General features: G+C 40.4%; 1 protein-coding gene across 3 annotated transcripts in view; it reads left to right on the forward strand.

The window, feature by feature from the left end:
* The window catches only part of LOC143829830 (solute carrier family 9 member C1-like), a 188,666-nt gene that overhangs the window by 75,599 nt on the left and 96,392 nt on the right, over nt 1-16,675 (forward strand). For all 3 annotated transcript variants that reach the window (XM_077321296.1, XM_077321297.1, XM_077321298.1), the window contains 6 exons: nt 1,989-2,155; nt 3,581-3,721; nt 6,182-6,279; nt 9,656-9,778; nt 11,296-11,491; nt 13,630-13,818. In XM_077321296.1, coding sequence (XP_077177411.1) covers nt 1,989-2,155; nt 3,581-3,721; nt 6,182-6,279; nt 9,656-9,778; nt 11,296-11,491; nt 13,630-13,818 — 914 coding nt within the window. The remainder of the gene's footprint in view (nt 1-1,988; nt 2,156-3,580; nt 3,722-6,181; nt 6,280-9,655; nt 9,779-11,295; nt 11,492-13,629; nt 13,819-16,675) is intronic.

Genomic DNA, 16,675 nt, shown 5'->3' on the forward strand with positions numbered 1-16,675 from the left:
CAATATATTAACCATTAAAAATTCCCCATTAAAACCCCATTAAAACCCCATTAAAACAATGACTAAGTCACAATGATGGCGATTAAAAAAAAAAAAAAAAAAAAAAAAAACTATTCCCATACAGGCCCGCTGGATGAGCAGAAAGGAACGGAGGTCCATGCTGACTTCCTTGAATCACCAAATTGTCCTCCAGATGCTTGCAGATCGCTCCCCTTAATATCTGCTCCATTATCTTCCCCACAACAGAGGTCAGACTCACTGGTCTGTAGTTTCCTGGGTCATCCTTCCTCCCCTTAAAAATCTGACTGCCCTCAACCAGAGCCAGGCCTTTTTCAACCCTGGCCCCTGTCTGTTGGAATGAGCTGTCAGAGAACATCAGGGTCCTAATGGAACGATGACAGTTCCATAGGGCCTGTAAGACAGAGCTATTCCACCAGGCTTATGGCTGAGGTCTGTTCAGACAAATAAAGCTGCCAACATGAAGTGTCCCGTTCCCCCCCCCCACAAGTAGACAGCTCTCATTGACCTCCTCCAGAAGAGGAATATCAGTGATGATATCACCAATTGTTTGGTTATTTTAATTGTTTTAATTTATTTTAGACTTTGAATTCATTTTTATTTGTCACGAGTTGTAAACTGCCCAGAGACAACAAATCCAATAGGGGTGATCTATAAATATGATAAATAATTACCATATATACTCGTGTATAAGCCGAGTTTTTCAGCACAGTATCCACACTGAAAAAGAGCTCCTCGGCTTATACACAGGTATATACAGTAATTGAAATAACAGCCTGCTCCCAGCCAGCTGATTGTTAAATTGCTTCTGCAAGCCTCCTGCAAGCTGAAGCTTGCTTACTCTGGCTACTTGTTTAGGACAGCAACGGTTTGACTGAGGGACTCAGATCTTTTTTTCCCTTTTGCCTTCACTTCTTCCAAACTATTCTTTCGGTTTCTGTGGGTGGGGTGGGGTGGCTTTTGGGGGTGTTTTGGGATTTACTGTTTCTCCTAATATTTATTTCTTCTTTTTTCTTAGGGGCTGCATTGTTTGCCTTTTCTTCTTGGGGTTGTGTTTCTTTTAAAAGTTGATTTTTACAGTTCTTTATTTCAGTGTTGAGTTTTATAGTTCTTTATTTCAGTGTTTTGTTCTGGGGGAGCACTGCAATTGTAGTTAGAGTAGTCCATTCTCCCAGTTTGGTAGCTGTTGTACTTGTTGTAGGAGATTGCCAACTTTGGGTACTGTTGTTCTGCGCTGGATTGCTGGCCCTCTTTTGCACTGATAGAGCTAGTTTCCTGTTTTTTGTTTGAAATAAGTATTCAAAATTTTTTAACCTACTGGTGCCTCAATTAATGTAAATTTACCAGTAACTGCTGCATTTCCCACCCTCAGCTTATATGAGAGTCGATGTTTGCCCAGATTTTGTGATAAAATTAGGTGCCTCGGCTTATATGCGAGTTGGCTTATATGCAAGTATATACGGTAAATACAAAGAATAGTACAGTAAAATTTGGTGTTCATATTTTTGTTCAGGGACAGTTGCTACTTTTACTGAGCAAATGATAGCATGGCTTTTCTAGCTCATAACAATGTGGACAATGCCTCTACTATTCTACATGGAGAAATTATCACTTTTCAGTAGTCATCTTATTTTCATTTTCCCCTTAAGGATCCAAAGTCACTTAAATAAATGTACAAAATACAAAACATCTAGCATAATACAATGTAACTTAAGGTTCTTATTCAGTGGGCTAGCTAATACAGGTCAGAGACTGCAAGTCATAGGCTAAGAGCCAAGACCAATAGTTCTGACTCTTTCCTTTGGCCTTACAGGCTAAGTTCATGTGAACAGAACAGAAAACAAATTCAGTCTAGATCACAAACCTAGCTACTCCTAGCAAGCTATCAGCATCTTTCCAGGTTCTTCCTCTTTCACAGACTTAATTGCTCTCAGATATGTTTTAATAATCCTTATTCTCTGTGTCTATAGGCCTTTGTGATATTACTCTTGCAAAGCGAATAGCTATGAGTAATGCTGTTCAGCGTATCAGACAAATGGAGGTACACAGCTTTTCATTGTTGAAACTTGACAGATATTTGGCTGATGCAAATTGGGCAATGGCTGAAGAAACAATTAAAATTGATTACCCTTATAAAGTAAGTATTATTATATTATTATGAAAAAAATAATATCACTTAGAATATATAAAACAAAGGACAGTTTGCAGCTTTGCTGTTATGCAGTGCAAAATAAATGAGCTGAATTTCATAATGATGACAATATATACCATTATGTTTATGATTTTGTGGAGACAACTTGATACAGCATTGCATTATTTAAGACCTCAAACCTTCTCATATTTAGTTAGCAGATCACCAGCTTAATTTAATTTATTAATAATGAAACATAATTGCAGACTAATTTGCACAATAATACAACTATCTCAATTTCTTTTTAGCCTATTACATGAACAAAATGAACACAATTTCAGGCACTCTATCATATCTAATTCCTTAATTCTATTTGTCACCTCTACTGTATATTCGTTAGGGATATGATTTAGTTCATACCTGAGTGGCCTAGTGCGTTTCCCTACTTTTTTCAATTTAAGCCTAAATTTTGCAACAAGAAGCTGATGATCTGAACAACAATCAGCTCCTGGTCTTATTTTTACTGAACTTTTATAGAACTTCTCCATCTTTAGCTGCAGAGCACGTAGTCAATCTGATTTCTGTGTTGACCGTCTGATGTTGTCCATGTGTAGAGTTGGCTCTTGGGTTGTTGGAAAAGAGTGTTTGCTATGACCATTCTATTCTCTTGACAAAATTCTACCAGCCTGTGCCCTGCTTCATTTTGTACTCCAAGGCCAAACTTGCCTGTTATCCCGGTAACTTTTTGGCTTCCTACTTTAGCATTCCAATCCCCCATGATGATAAGCACATCATTTTTTGGCGTTGCTTCTAAAAGGTGTTGTAGGGCTTCATAGAACTGGTCAACTTCATCCTCTTCAGCAGCAAAGGTTTGGGCATAGACCTGGATTACTGTGATGTTGAATGGTTTTCCTTGGATTCAAACTGAGATCATTCTGTCATTTTGGGGATTGTATCCCAAGACTGCTTTTCCTACTCTTTTATTGATTATGAAGGCTACTCATACATGCTATTCAATGTTATGTAACAGTTATTAATGGCAAGTACAATTTACAATTAATATCAACACAATACAAGGTAATTTTATATTACCTTCAGAAATCCTAGCCAGAAAGAGCTGGCTTCTGTTCACCCAATGCTTAGAAGTTTCTTAGATGCAAATGATCAGAACCTCGTCACCTTCAAAGGCTCATGTACAGGAAAAAAATGTGATTAAAGTGAAAAACACAAGTAAATAGTGTGTTTTAGATAACAACAAAATGGGAGGATTAGTCAACATTCCCTGCAAAATTCAGAAACAGGCAATGGCCTATGGAACGAGATGATAAAATGAAAGTTAAGCTCTTTCTGTTGGCTCTTCCATGGTAATGTATGAAATGTAAACTTGGTTACACTATGCCCACATTTCTTGTTTCTTTTTTCTTTACACAGCTATCCATAGAAGAAGATTCTCAGACACTTGGAGCATTTAAATGTCCAGACTGTGCTAATGATATTTCATTTGATAGAAGTCCTCAACAAATTATTGACATAATGGAAGAAGCTAGGTTGCGTCTCTTAAATGCTCAAATAGTTAGTATTTTTTAAAATTTTGTTGGTATTTTACTGTTTTAATAATGCACTCTTGAGACCCAATACCAGCTTATCCTGTGCTCACTCAACAGAGAGGAAATATGTAAAGAAACACCCCACTCCAATGTTCAGAGTTCATAGCAATTGCACTGTAGTCCATGGCAACTCAATTGCAACGCACCAATCATTAAATGGTTGTGCTGAAACTTCTCTCTGTAGCAACCAAAGACTGAAACAACCAACACTACCATACCCCCCTGACACTAGCAAATCACAACCCACATAAAATACGTAAAAAACAGGAGTAAAAAACAGAACACAGCCTCTTTCACTGGTGAAGACCTGATATGATTAGTCAGAGTACTGGAACAAACAAACCATGGAGTTTCATAGCTCAGTGGAAGAAGGCAACCGCATGTCAAACAAAAGCCATGAGTTTGGATTCTACTAAGAAGGGTGGTTACAACTCACCATTTGGACAGCAGCAAACCCATTAGCAGCAAAACAGAAGGAAGAGGCTGGACTAGAACCCACATGTCATATATTCAGAATACTTCTCCAACCACGCACACAACTAGGCACACAGCTTGACATTAGGAAGGTCCTAGAAACACCAGCCATATAAACTAGGGCAAAGAGAACTATCAATAAATGTATAGTCACAGGTATTATATATTCAAGGCCTTGAGTTCAAGTCAGTATTGGGTTGGCTACCAGACATTCTGGAAGAGCACTCTGTGATTTGCACCATCAAACACAATTGCTTGGAACAGGCTGATAATGCTGATTGGCTGCCCCATGAGCCCAGTCCTTTTGGTCAGCAATCTTCTATGTACTATTCCTATACTGCATTCAGGTGTTCACTGCCACCAGCATCTACTTTTCATACAAGCAAGGTATATTCTCCATCCCTCCCTGTCCCCTCCCTTTATGCAGGCTGCTTGGCTGATTAGATAGCAAAAGTGATCAGGGTACCCTTTCCCTCACCTTTACTGGAACACAGCTGTGTATAGTTTAGACTACCCTCTCAGATTCCTGCTACTGTATGGCGTGCATAATGAAAACACCTGAGGCCAGTAACAAGTACAGGGACACTATCAATGTCCAAACTAAGGAACAGCTGTAATATAATCCACATTTTTATTAAACAGCAGCAGGCATATTGGTCAGATGAGTGTGATGCTATAGCTGTTCTCCCAGCCAGACTGGACAGGCTGGAAAACTGGGCTAAAATAAGCAAAATGAATTTCAATAGTGATAAATGTTAACTTCTGCATTTAGGTAGGAAAATTCAAATGCATCATTATAGGATGGGGGAGACCTGTTTTGGCAGAAGTATGTGCAAGAAGGATCTAGGGGTCTTAGTAGACCATACACTGAACATGAGTCAGCAGTGTGATTCAGTGGCTAAAAAGGCAAGTAGGATTTTGGGATTTATCAAAAGGAGTATAATGTCATCACATAAGGTGTACACAAACTGAAGCATGTCCAGAGGAGGGTAATGAAACTGATGAGGGGTTTGGAGACCAAGACATATGAGGAAGGGTTGAGGGAGCTTGATCTGTTTAGCCTGGAGAGAAGACAACTAAAAAGGTGATATGATAGCCATCTTCAAGTATGTGAAGGGCCGTCACATAGAGGATGGAGCAGAGTTGTTTTCTGTTGCCCCAAAAGTTTGGGTAAGAACTAATGGGTTGAAATTAATTCAAAAGAATTTTTGGCTAAACATCCAGAAGAAGGTCCTGACAAAACGGTTCCTCAGTGAAACAGGATTCCTCAGGAAGTGTTAGGTTTTCCTTCTTTGGAAGATTTTAAGCAGAGACTATATGGCCATCTGACAGAAATGCTAATTCTATGAACTTAGGTAGATTGTAAGTGGGTAGACAGAAGAGATTGTATAGGTGCTTGGCATTGCATTGTACTAGATGACCCTGGAGGTCCCTTCCAACTTGATGGTTCTGTCATTCTATGACTTCTGTGCTTTTGCACTGACAGACTTCAGAATCATATATACTGTCTGTATTGGTGAATACCCATGAAAAGGACAACTATGCTGGTGACATAATGGACTTTTGAGCTGCTAGCAAGAGTGCAGGAGTTGGACTAGAACAAATCAGTTGACAATCCTACAGCAGATACGTAAATGGTCTCTGATAACTGCAACTGCTGGTCAAGTCAAGTTGTATGTTCAGAAGGTGGTTGTGAATGGATTCTATCCTGATCTCTATTCATATGGGATAGCTGCCTAATCTCACCTCAGACATAATATTTTTTTCAGTGGAGTCAGTTTAGACATTGAGATGTGAACAGAGTACGTTAGAGAGAGTGAAAATGAGAGTGATAGAGAGAAAACTAACCACATGAAACATATATGGGAGTCAGGTATGCTGTAGAGCTGCACATATTTTTTTATTTGTGATTATCATGCTACTTATTTAGAATTTGTTTTTCAAAATACAGGCCAGTTATCAGAAGCAATACAGTACTAGAATTCTTAACCAAGAAGCTGCCCAAGCATTGATTGGTGCAGCAGAAAATTATATTGATATTAAAGGAAAGTAAGTACTTAATTTTAATTTTTAAAACTAGGGATTTTAGTCAACCATTTCATTCTGCTAAAAGTATAGCCTTCCTCTAACAGGGAGGAAGACTCCATGCTCAGCTAAATGGTGTGATAATTTTTTATTTTTTTTAACCCTGTTACATTATTTACTGATTAATGATAACTAATATATTTGTGCCTCTTTTGTGTCTCAATATTCATACTCATATGTCCAGGTGGGTAAGCCATAGATAAAGAAATTCTATGTTTCTGCATGGTGATACATTTTCTAAATTCCAGGGTTTCCTAATAAAAGTAGATGTCTCCTGTACATTTGATGTGTTTGATACCGTGTGTCAAGATCATGTATCCAGAGTGTATCTACATGCTTTTGCCATGACTATTGCGACTCAAATCAAATCTAATACCTTTATTGGCATTATTACCCGAACATAGATATATGTGTTAAAAGCGTGCTAAAACCATTCAAGCTAAATCTCAGATGTGCTATAAATTTTTAGCATATTTGAACAAGATTAAGTAGAAAAATCTGGTAGTGGCTTCAGTTATCTGGGGATTTTGTTAACTCATGTTTTTTTTAATAGTTTTATTTACTTTTCTAGTTAATTACAGAATAGAAAAAGCAAGATATAAAATTAACGTTTAAAGGTATCTGACCCTTGGGGTGATGCCCTCTAGCGTGTTCATGGCAGACTCAATACGGGGTGGTTTGCCATTCCTTTCCCCAGTCATTACCGTTTACCCCCCAGCAAGCTGGGTACTCATTTTACCGACCTCAGAAGGATGGAAGGCTGAATCAACCTTGAGCCAACTGCTGGGATTGAACTCCCAACCTCATGGGCATAGCTTTCAGACAGCCTTTCATCCACTTACCACTCTGCGCCACAATAGGCTCTAAAATTAACGTTTACAAACATGTTAAGGATTCATCCCAATGTCTTTGAAATTCCTCAGGTGGTCTGTGGTTGACAATAGCTGTTAGTTTAGCCATCACCACCAGTTCCCTGATCTTTTCACACCAGGAATCTATATGTGGCGCCTGTGGTTGCTTCCATCTGGCAGCAATGATAAGTCTTGCCACTGTTGTTGCATTAGCTCAATAGATGTTGAAGCAGTGTCATAGAATTATGGATGTCTACTTCTCCCATTAGAGGTTTCACAAGGTGGTCTCTGAGGAGGGTATGTCACGAACAATGTAACAACATTATTTGCATGCTCCTACTACTAAAGTTTGATATCTAAGATATGTAGTTGGATGATACAATAGACTTGTTTCACTATTGTGACTCCATTTTGTCAGCCTTTGTTCTCAGTGCTTGCTTAGGTCTGTAGTGGTTGGTATTGCTTTAAGGTGACCAGATTGTCCCACTTTTGGAGGGACATCTGGGGGCACCTGGCAAATTGTACTTATGTTGAAATTAAAAATATATATATTACAATACTATTTTTGCGTTTTATGAAACTTGCTCCATATAGACCAAATTTTTAATCAAGAACCCTCCTGGTGTCCCACTTTACAAATATTAAAATCTGGTTGCCTTATATTGGTTCAACTAGGGTTAAAAAGGTGGGGGCTGCAAGGTTGATATCTGCCACCCTGTCAGGAGGGGCAGATAGTAAATCTTCTTGGTCCCTGGGCTCAGGTTATCTCTATGTCCTTGGAGCCCAGGCAGCGATGCTTTTCCTGGCAGCTAGTTTTGTTTCACTGTGGCCAATTCCGCATGGGTAGAAAATGTTGAGAGGGCAGTCATATGAAAGCGGGGCAAAACCCTGCTTCCATATGACATTGCTGCCAGGCTGCTGCCGTCCTGGGCCTGGCATGGATCAAGTCCCAGAAGTCCCAAGGTAAGGGAATGTGGAATTTTCTGAGTTCCTGTAGCCCAATGCGGCAGTCAACAGAGCCTGTCCCACGGCTACAGTGCCCAGAGGGAGCAAAAAAATGCCCTGGTTGGTTTCTCAGCACTTTGCTGCACTGTAGGTGGAGCGGGGCATTTATTTGTATTTGTATTTCCAGGAAGAGGGGATTGCATTCCATGCAATCCCCCCTTCCTGCAAAATAACCCCCATGCCTCCCCATGCCTCCCCACGCACAGCGGAACTAATCCACCAGTGCTTTGTTTCCTTGGGGACACATGTCAGTGGAACATTAGGTGTCCCACTGAAATGTGTCTCCCAAGTGGACATAGACTGCTGCGGAATGGTAGAGGACAGGAAGGCCTGGAGGATCATTTTCCATGGGGTCACAATGGGTCAGACACAACTTCGCACCTAACAACAACAACCAGCTATTTTACCAACCAGCTCTACAACCTTAGCAGTCCCTTAGGCTACACTGACCTCATATCTTGCCAGCTACAATCTTTAACTGTGGATAGGTTTGGACCTTCATAATCCAGTGTCTTGCCTCTGGAAATATATGAGGACACTCATTTTTCTCTGCTATGATCCATTCCCACTGTAAAATCAGGTTTATAGGCTTGTCAGCCAGAAATTGCCCTGAGTGTCCCCACTATAGTGGGAAGATAAGGAAGAAGAGTATAAAGGCAGAGAGTAGATTTATGCTTGCCCAAGAAGGCTCATGAATCCAATTGGTTTCTGGAATCCCTCCTTTTCAGATTTTTCTGCAGACCTTTGGGGGGGGCTCCCCCAAGTTGGTAAAAAAAAGTTTTCTCCTGTGTAAATGAGCCTGAGCTGTGGATTTATATATTCACTGTTCACCCCCTCCACTATTAGATATATATATATGATATGATGATTCTCAGTGTGGCCCCATTTATAGACATTTAAATCCAGAGACAGGGACCATGGAGAGACAAAACAGATCCTTCTGCAAATCTGAGAAAAGCTAAAGGTTTGTAGAAAAGTCTGAAATCATAAAGTATGTACACACAAACAGATTGAGGATTTTAAAAACCCAAATAACAAGATGCAGTGTTATAGCTCTAAGAAACAAATGTCCTCTGTATTGGCCATTGTGGGGATCACTAGGCAGTATTGCCAGCCTTCAAACATTGTTTTTTGTAAATAGAGACAAGGTCCTTTCCAGGACCATATTGGCCTTTGAGGGAGGACTCACTAGGTTCAGCCCTGGCAGCAATCAATGGGTGACTTACTACCAGATTACTTGCATGAACAGACTATTTGCTCCTATTCAACTTCCTACAAAAGCCAATGAGGTATAGGGGTCAGAATTTCAGACTAGGATCTGGAGACCCAGGTTTGAATCCCTAGTCTGCCCTGAAACTCTGTTTTTCACAGTGTTCTAATTTACTTTTAATGTCTATAAAATAATGTAATTTCTCTAATCTTGTACCTCTTGCTGTGTTCATGTTTTAACTGATCTCAATTATGCATTTTCATAAATACTTTAGGTTCATGAATATCCAAGAAGTAAAGACATACTGGGAAAGCAAAGGATTACTAGTAACTATTAAAAATGGGTTAATGGATTGGTCTTACAATGTAAAAGAAGAAAAGTCTTCTAGGCCATCAAGGTTAGTAGAACATGGATGAACATGGATGAAAGAATGGGTAACATGCTTACAAAATGTGACACAAAAATGAAATATTGTACACACTTTAATATGATCAAAATTTCGGGCATGGTTTTCAAGGTCTGAAGAAGCCTTCTGTCAGTCCATCAGGGACCAAAGATGAGAAGTTCCTGAGGAGCCAGAAGTCCGGTTCAAAAAAGGCAACCAGATATCAGAAAGGCTAGAATGAAGTCACATTCTAACATTGGCAGGAGTTCATAAGTTTGGATTATGTCTACATAGACCAACGAGGTTTTAAGGAAGCAATGTTGGGGAAGGAAGCAGGAGCTTAGAAGGGAGGGTCACCTCCAATAAGACAACTTGCTTGAACAGAACAAGCATTGATGTTATGCTTTCATAAAGCCAGGCAGAGCTGCATTTGTCCTCAGAATAAGGTAATGGGACTTGTAGTACAATTCAGAAGATGCCGCTGAATCTGTAAGCCACAGGCTAGAAATGGAGCCCGGTGAACCAAGAGGTAAGTTACCACAACATGGATGCAGGGATATGACATCCTTTCCAATACTTTTCAGCATTCCATATCACAGTGCATGAAGTAGTCATGTTTGGTGTAATGGTTAAGAGTGGTGGCTTCCAATCTGGTGAGCCGGGTTTGATTCCCCACTCCCCCACAAGCAGCCAACTTTGAACCTTTGGCTCATCACAGGAGTAATAGAGCTGTTCTGACCAAGCAGTAATATCAAGGTTCTCTCATCCTCACCTACCTCATAGGTCTGTTGTAGGGAGAGGAAGGGGAAGGTGATTGTAAGCCACTTTGAGACTCCTAGTAGAGAAAAGTGACATATAAAAACCAGTCTAGTCAGTGATATCAAGTTCATGGAGACCTTTTTTTGCCTCCTTTCCATGTGAGAAGGCATGTTCTGGATCTATAGATAAAAATAACAATTTTTTTTACAGCTGCACTAGTGATGAATGAGAAATGGATTTTCTTCCTTCTCACTATCACTACCCCTCATCTTGGTCCTTTACAGACAGGACCAATTATGGGAGATACTGGGATCTTCCAACCATTTTCACCAATGATTGCCAATTAAAAGAGTATGAGACTGGGAAGGCTGTAATAACACTAGTGGCAGGTAGAAAAGAGGGAAAGCATTTCTTCCTTGAGAAACTTTTGGCCCCTCTGATATGAAGACTAGTGTTAACATGGCGAAATGAAGTAAATTGGGCTCACACTTTTCTCACTGTGATGTCACTAGATCCCTCCATGTCAGATATTGAGAGACTGGCCTGGAGGCACTTCCTGTCAGATACTGAGGTCTCTGTGTTTTCATAGACAATGTGGAGTTCAGCCCCTTTGGTCCCATTAAAATAGGTTTATATATTGGCCTAAGGAAATGCCTTAATATCCATCCCTATTACTAATGTGAGCCTGGTATGATAGAGAAAAATTGAATTTAATGTAGTGGTCTGAGTTTTCTAAATGAAAGTCACACTATATCCCCCTTTCTCCACAGAAACAAGTTTCTGAAGATGTGTCATCATGCAGTATTCACAGATGAATTTGAAAGTACAAGCTCTGTCATTACATTACTGAACACCTGCCCTATTGTTTTTCATTTCATATCGCATATTAGTTTACTATTTCAGGAACAACTAAAAATGTGCAACTACTATTTTCTGAGTTTGTATATAATCGAAGCAATAATGAAGGTACTGTCTGTATAATATTCTGACATTTTAGTAACATTAATTAGTGACATATTCTGATAATTTGAATTTCACTTTTACCACTAAAATATAACACTGAAAATGCAGTTTCTTGAAAGTGTAAAACAATACATTGCTCTCCTTTTATTGGTATCACCTTTATTCTGTCACCTTTATTTATTCTGATCATGTTTTAAAGCTAGGTAGCTGAAGGTAGAGCAAAAAGGAAATTAAAATTATACACAATTATTTATTACTAGTGCACATAAATCAGAATTAAAACATCATTAAAAACATAAATTCTCATTTACAGCAACCTATAAAATGTTGCAAGTATAATTTCCCATATTAACATTAATAGTTACACATGACCAGTGACTAGATGCATTTCAACATTTAGGGTCTTCTTCAGTGGTCAAATAAACAACACAGAAACATATATAATTAATGCCTAGTGGGTAGTATAAAGAAATAGAAAATATTTGTGTAAGAATTTTAGAGATATTTTTATTAAAACTAAAAATAAAGAGCGGTGGTTATTTACATAAAATGTGAAGCTCCAAACACTATATATAGAGTTCTATTCTCTTATGAGCTCACAGTCAGACATTAAGGGACTGGTCATTGGTAATATCCTGTGTAATCATGGATGTTAATAATAGAATCATAGAATCATAGAATAATAAAGTTGAAAGGGAACTCTAAGCTAAACAGACCAAGCTCCCCCAGGCTTTCTTCATATGTCTTGGTCTCCAAACCTCTCACCATCTTTGTTGCCCTCCTCTGGACACGTTCCAGTTTGCCAACATCCCTCTTCAATTGGGGTGCCCAAAACTGAACACAGTACTCCAAATGAGGCGGAACCAGAGCAGAGTAAAGCGGTACCATCACCTCCCGTGATCTGGACATGATACTCCGTTTTATACAGCCCAAAATCCCATTTGCCTTTTTAGCCACTGAGTCACACTGCTGACTCATGTTCAATGTATGGTCTACTAAGACTCCTAGATCCTTTTCGCACAAGGATCTGCCAAGACAAGTCTCCCCCATCTTATATTGGTGTATTTGGTTTTTCCTACCTAAATGCAGAACTTTACATTTGTCCCTATTGAACTTCATTTAATTCAGTTTAGCGCACTTCTTGAGCCTATCAAGATCATCCTGTATTCTGTTGCCACCATTCCCGTCCCCCGTGTTGTGTTATGTTTTTGCAACATTGATCACTATTTCCCTCACAAGAGAAGACCGAGGAGAAATAGGAGTTAAGCTGTTCAGCCCTCTCTTCATCATCTGTTATAATTTCACTTTCTTGTCCTCGCAATGGTCCTGTGGTATCCTTATTTTTTTTTGCTTGAAATATAACTAAAGAAGCCTATTTTGTTATGTTTAGCATTTCTTGCTAGCCTAAGCTCATATTGAACTTTAGCTTTTCTAACACTCCCCCTACAATTATTGGTTATTTGTTTATACTCATCCTTGGTCATAAGGCCTTCCTTCCATTTCCTAAATGACTCCTCAAATCTTTTGACAACTGCTTATGGAGCCAACTTGGCTTCCTTAGGCTCCTTCCATTTTTTCTTCTCAAGTGAATTGTTTGTGATTGAGCCTTCAGTATTTCAGTAAGAAACTCCCAGCCCCTTTGGCCTACCATCTCTTTAAGCCTTTCTGACCACGGGACTCTATGCAACATGCCTTTAAGTCTGTAAAGTCAGCTTTGTTGGTCTGAAATAGCAAGAAATCTCTGTTGGTCTTAAAGGTGCTACTGGTCTCTGATTTTATTGAGGTAAAATTTTTGTATATGCAGAGCAAATCTTATGCCTCTAGCCCTTCACTTATTTGAACATAAAAATACCAACTCTTCACATTATATCAGAGGTGTTCCTGAAGTATCCTTAGTTTAGCGCAGGCTTGTCAAATGATATAAAGGTTGATATTGGAAGGAAGAACCTTATAAGGTATCTTGTAGAAGTTCCAAGATGCTTTGTATACTAGTCTTTATCATTCCCGGGCTAATAAATTAAAGATTACATTCCAGTTGTACTCTTAATCAGTGTATGGATTAATAATTTCAATGTGAATTTGCGCTAGGCAAAATGTAACATCTACCTAGTTAATATCCATTCAATATTTGTTTTTAACAGGCTTCAGCAATGGGGAAGACATACCTCTCTCATCACTGGAACCAGTTTGAACTTTTAATCGTAATAGTGGGAATTATAGATGTCATCATTATGAAAGCCCTTAAGCAAATTAGTCCAGAATATTATGTGTTAAGAATCATCAATGTATTCAGAATTGTTCGTCTTCTAAGAGTTCTGCGACTCTTGAAGGTAAAAACATAAGTCTATCATTGTCCTGGAATATGTTCTGACTTACTAAGTTAACTGTTCATGTTTCAAAAAATATAAAAATATAATTTTAAATGTTTAAAATATATTCATTAATATTGATTAACCTCCATTTAGTTGCAATGTGGTTTTTAAAACTGTGAATCTAACAATAAAGGTAAAGGTAAAGGTAGCCCCTGTGCAAGCACCGAGTCATGTCTGACCCTTGGGGTGACACCCTCCAGCATTTTCATGGCAGACTCAATACAGAGTGGCCTTGCCAGTGCCTTCCCCAGTCATTACTGTTTTACCCCCCAGCAGCAAGCTGGGTACTCATTTTACCGTCCTCGGAAGGATGGAAGGCTGAGGCAACCTTGAGCCGGCTGCTGGGATTGAACTCCCAACCTCATGGGCATAGCTTTCAGATAGCCTTTCAGCCACTTACCACTCTGTGCCACAAGAGGCTCCTGAATCTAACAATACCAGAACAAAATTCAAGTCCAGAAGCACCCTAAAGACCAGCAAAAATTTCTGGGTCTGAAGAAATGCAATTTTGGGTAGGGGATCTGACCTGAGTAAAGCCTGATGTTTTAAAAGTGATTCTCTCTGAGCAAGAACCGGGGAGGAAGTTAAATGACTTTCCAGCCACACTTCAGCTATCTCTTAAGAAATGCTAATAGGTCAAGCTAGAGACAATAGGATAGTTCAGTCTGTTAGATCTGTGGGTTCAATGGAAGTCAGGATACTGAGAGTTTAATCATCTCTTTAGCTGGATCAGGCTTTCTCAACCAGAGCTTTATGAAACCTTGGGGTTTCTTGATATTCCTGGAAGGGTTTCCTGAATGGGTGGAAGTTAATTAATTTTTAATATTTTTAAACATTTATTGAGCAATATGGCTATATATGGTCATATCTGCACGATTATACCACTTCTGGGGTTTTTCAATGGTAAAAAAGTTGTGAAAGGCTGAATTGGAACTTAGCATAGTATAACAAGAACCAAACTGAACCAAAAAAACATCCAAACACCTCAACATACGCCATGCAATAGATCTTCCTGCTAGGTGCACTATTGGTCAGTTTCACTTTAAACTGACTGGATCCGGCAGCTGGGATCTAGCTATGCATTGGTCAGTTACAAGGAGTTCTGCCTTGGCCTCAGGCTCTGTCCTGAACCAGACTGCAGGCACTACACCCCTCGTCTCTTAAGCAGTCACTTGGTAAAGTGTGCACAAAGTTCTGGAGGTACCAGGGTGCGGAATGAACTTGGGAACTGGAAATAGAGTGACAGTGTCCTAAGTAGCAGGCAGAATTGCAGGAACACAGGGTACAGGCTCCTCTGTTGGCTGCGCTGACAGTTCCAGAACAGGAACAAGCTGCAACAGCGCATTGTCATCAGCAGCTGGACTTGTAAGTGCCGGGCTGGAAGGCTACTTTGAGTGAGCTGGTTCAGGGTTGGGGCAGTGTACTTGATCCATGTTTGGGCATGCTGGCCTCCAATGACTGCACTTGATAGGATACTAGCCCCATCGCTTGGGTTAAAGTAGCAGGAATCCAGTTGGGACTGGCCTCATAATTCCAGACATAGATGAGGTCATCAGGAACAAAGGAGTTTGGTGCGGTGATCACTTCCTGGCTGTCTTTTCAGGATGTATAATGATCTGAATTCAGGTGGTCCAGTAAGGTGCCCTGTCTCCAGACCATCAACAGTTCTGCAAGATTCTTGCCAGTAGCAGATGACAGAGTCACATGCTGCCTGGCCAGGAAGTAGATTAGGTGCTGGTCTTCCTGGGTGAGTAGGGAGAGCACATCTTTGGTTTTGCGGACCACACACTCTGCTTGTCTGTTGATGGGCAGGTGAAAGGGCACAGATGTTACATGCTGGATCAGGTGCTCCTTAAGGAATGCCTTGATTTTTGCCAAAGTGAATTGTGACAATAGTGTCTGGCAGCCTGTAGGTTGCAAAAAGGCACTGCAAAACCTCAATCACCATGGTGGAAGTCATGGCTGAGACTGGAACCACTCTAACCACTTTGAGTAAGAGTCAGCAACCACCAAGAACATGTGTCCTTGGAAGGGGCCTGCAAAGTTTACATGCACCCTGGACCAAAAATTCTGGGCAATCTCCCAGGGCTGTACAGGAGCCAGTGGCATAAGCAGCCGTTGTTCCTGGCATGTACAGCACTGGTGGACCCAGGCTTCCACCTCCTTGTCTATGCTGGGCCACCACACATAACTGTGAACCAGCGCCTTCATGTGCACAATCGCTGGGTGTCCCTCTTGCAGCACTTCTAAGATTGGCCAGTTCCGTTTAAGGGGGACTACAACCCAGCGGCCCCACAAACACAACCCTTGTGTGCTGATGGTTCAGTTTGTTGGGTCATGAAAGGGGCAAAGTCAGAGTCCTGCTTACCACTAGGCCATTCCCTCCACACCAGTAGATGATGCGGGAGAGGAGCCCATCTGTAGTGGAGTGAACAGCAATGTCAGCAGAGAACAGAGATGACTGTGGAAGAGAGTCCAGGAAGAGGACGCTGGAGGCTGGCGCCAGGTCCCCGTTGATCTGTGGCAGCAGTGGGTGCCTGACGGCATCTGTATAATTGATTGACTTCCCAGGGTGATGCTGAAGCCTGAATTCGTAGCCATGCAAAGAAATTTACCAGGATAGCATGTGAGGCAACAGAATCTGTGGTATTTGGCGATCTGTAGTAAAAAGTCTCAGGAGAGGCTTATAGTCTGTAATTGTGAACTGGCGACTGTAGAGGTAGGGGTGAAATTTTTTAACCCCAGTGACTATAGCCAGTGCCTCCTTGTCAATCTGTGCATAGTTGCTCTTGGCAGAAGATAAGGTCCATGAATA

This window comes from Paroedura picta, chromosome 2, assembly GCF_049243985.1.
Source record: "Paroedura picta isolate Pp20150507F chromosome 2, Ppicta_v3.0, whole genome shotgun sequence".
Lineage (NCBI taxonomy): Eukaryota > Metazoa > Chordata > Lepidosauria > Squamata > Gekkonidae > Paroedura > Paroedura picta.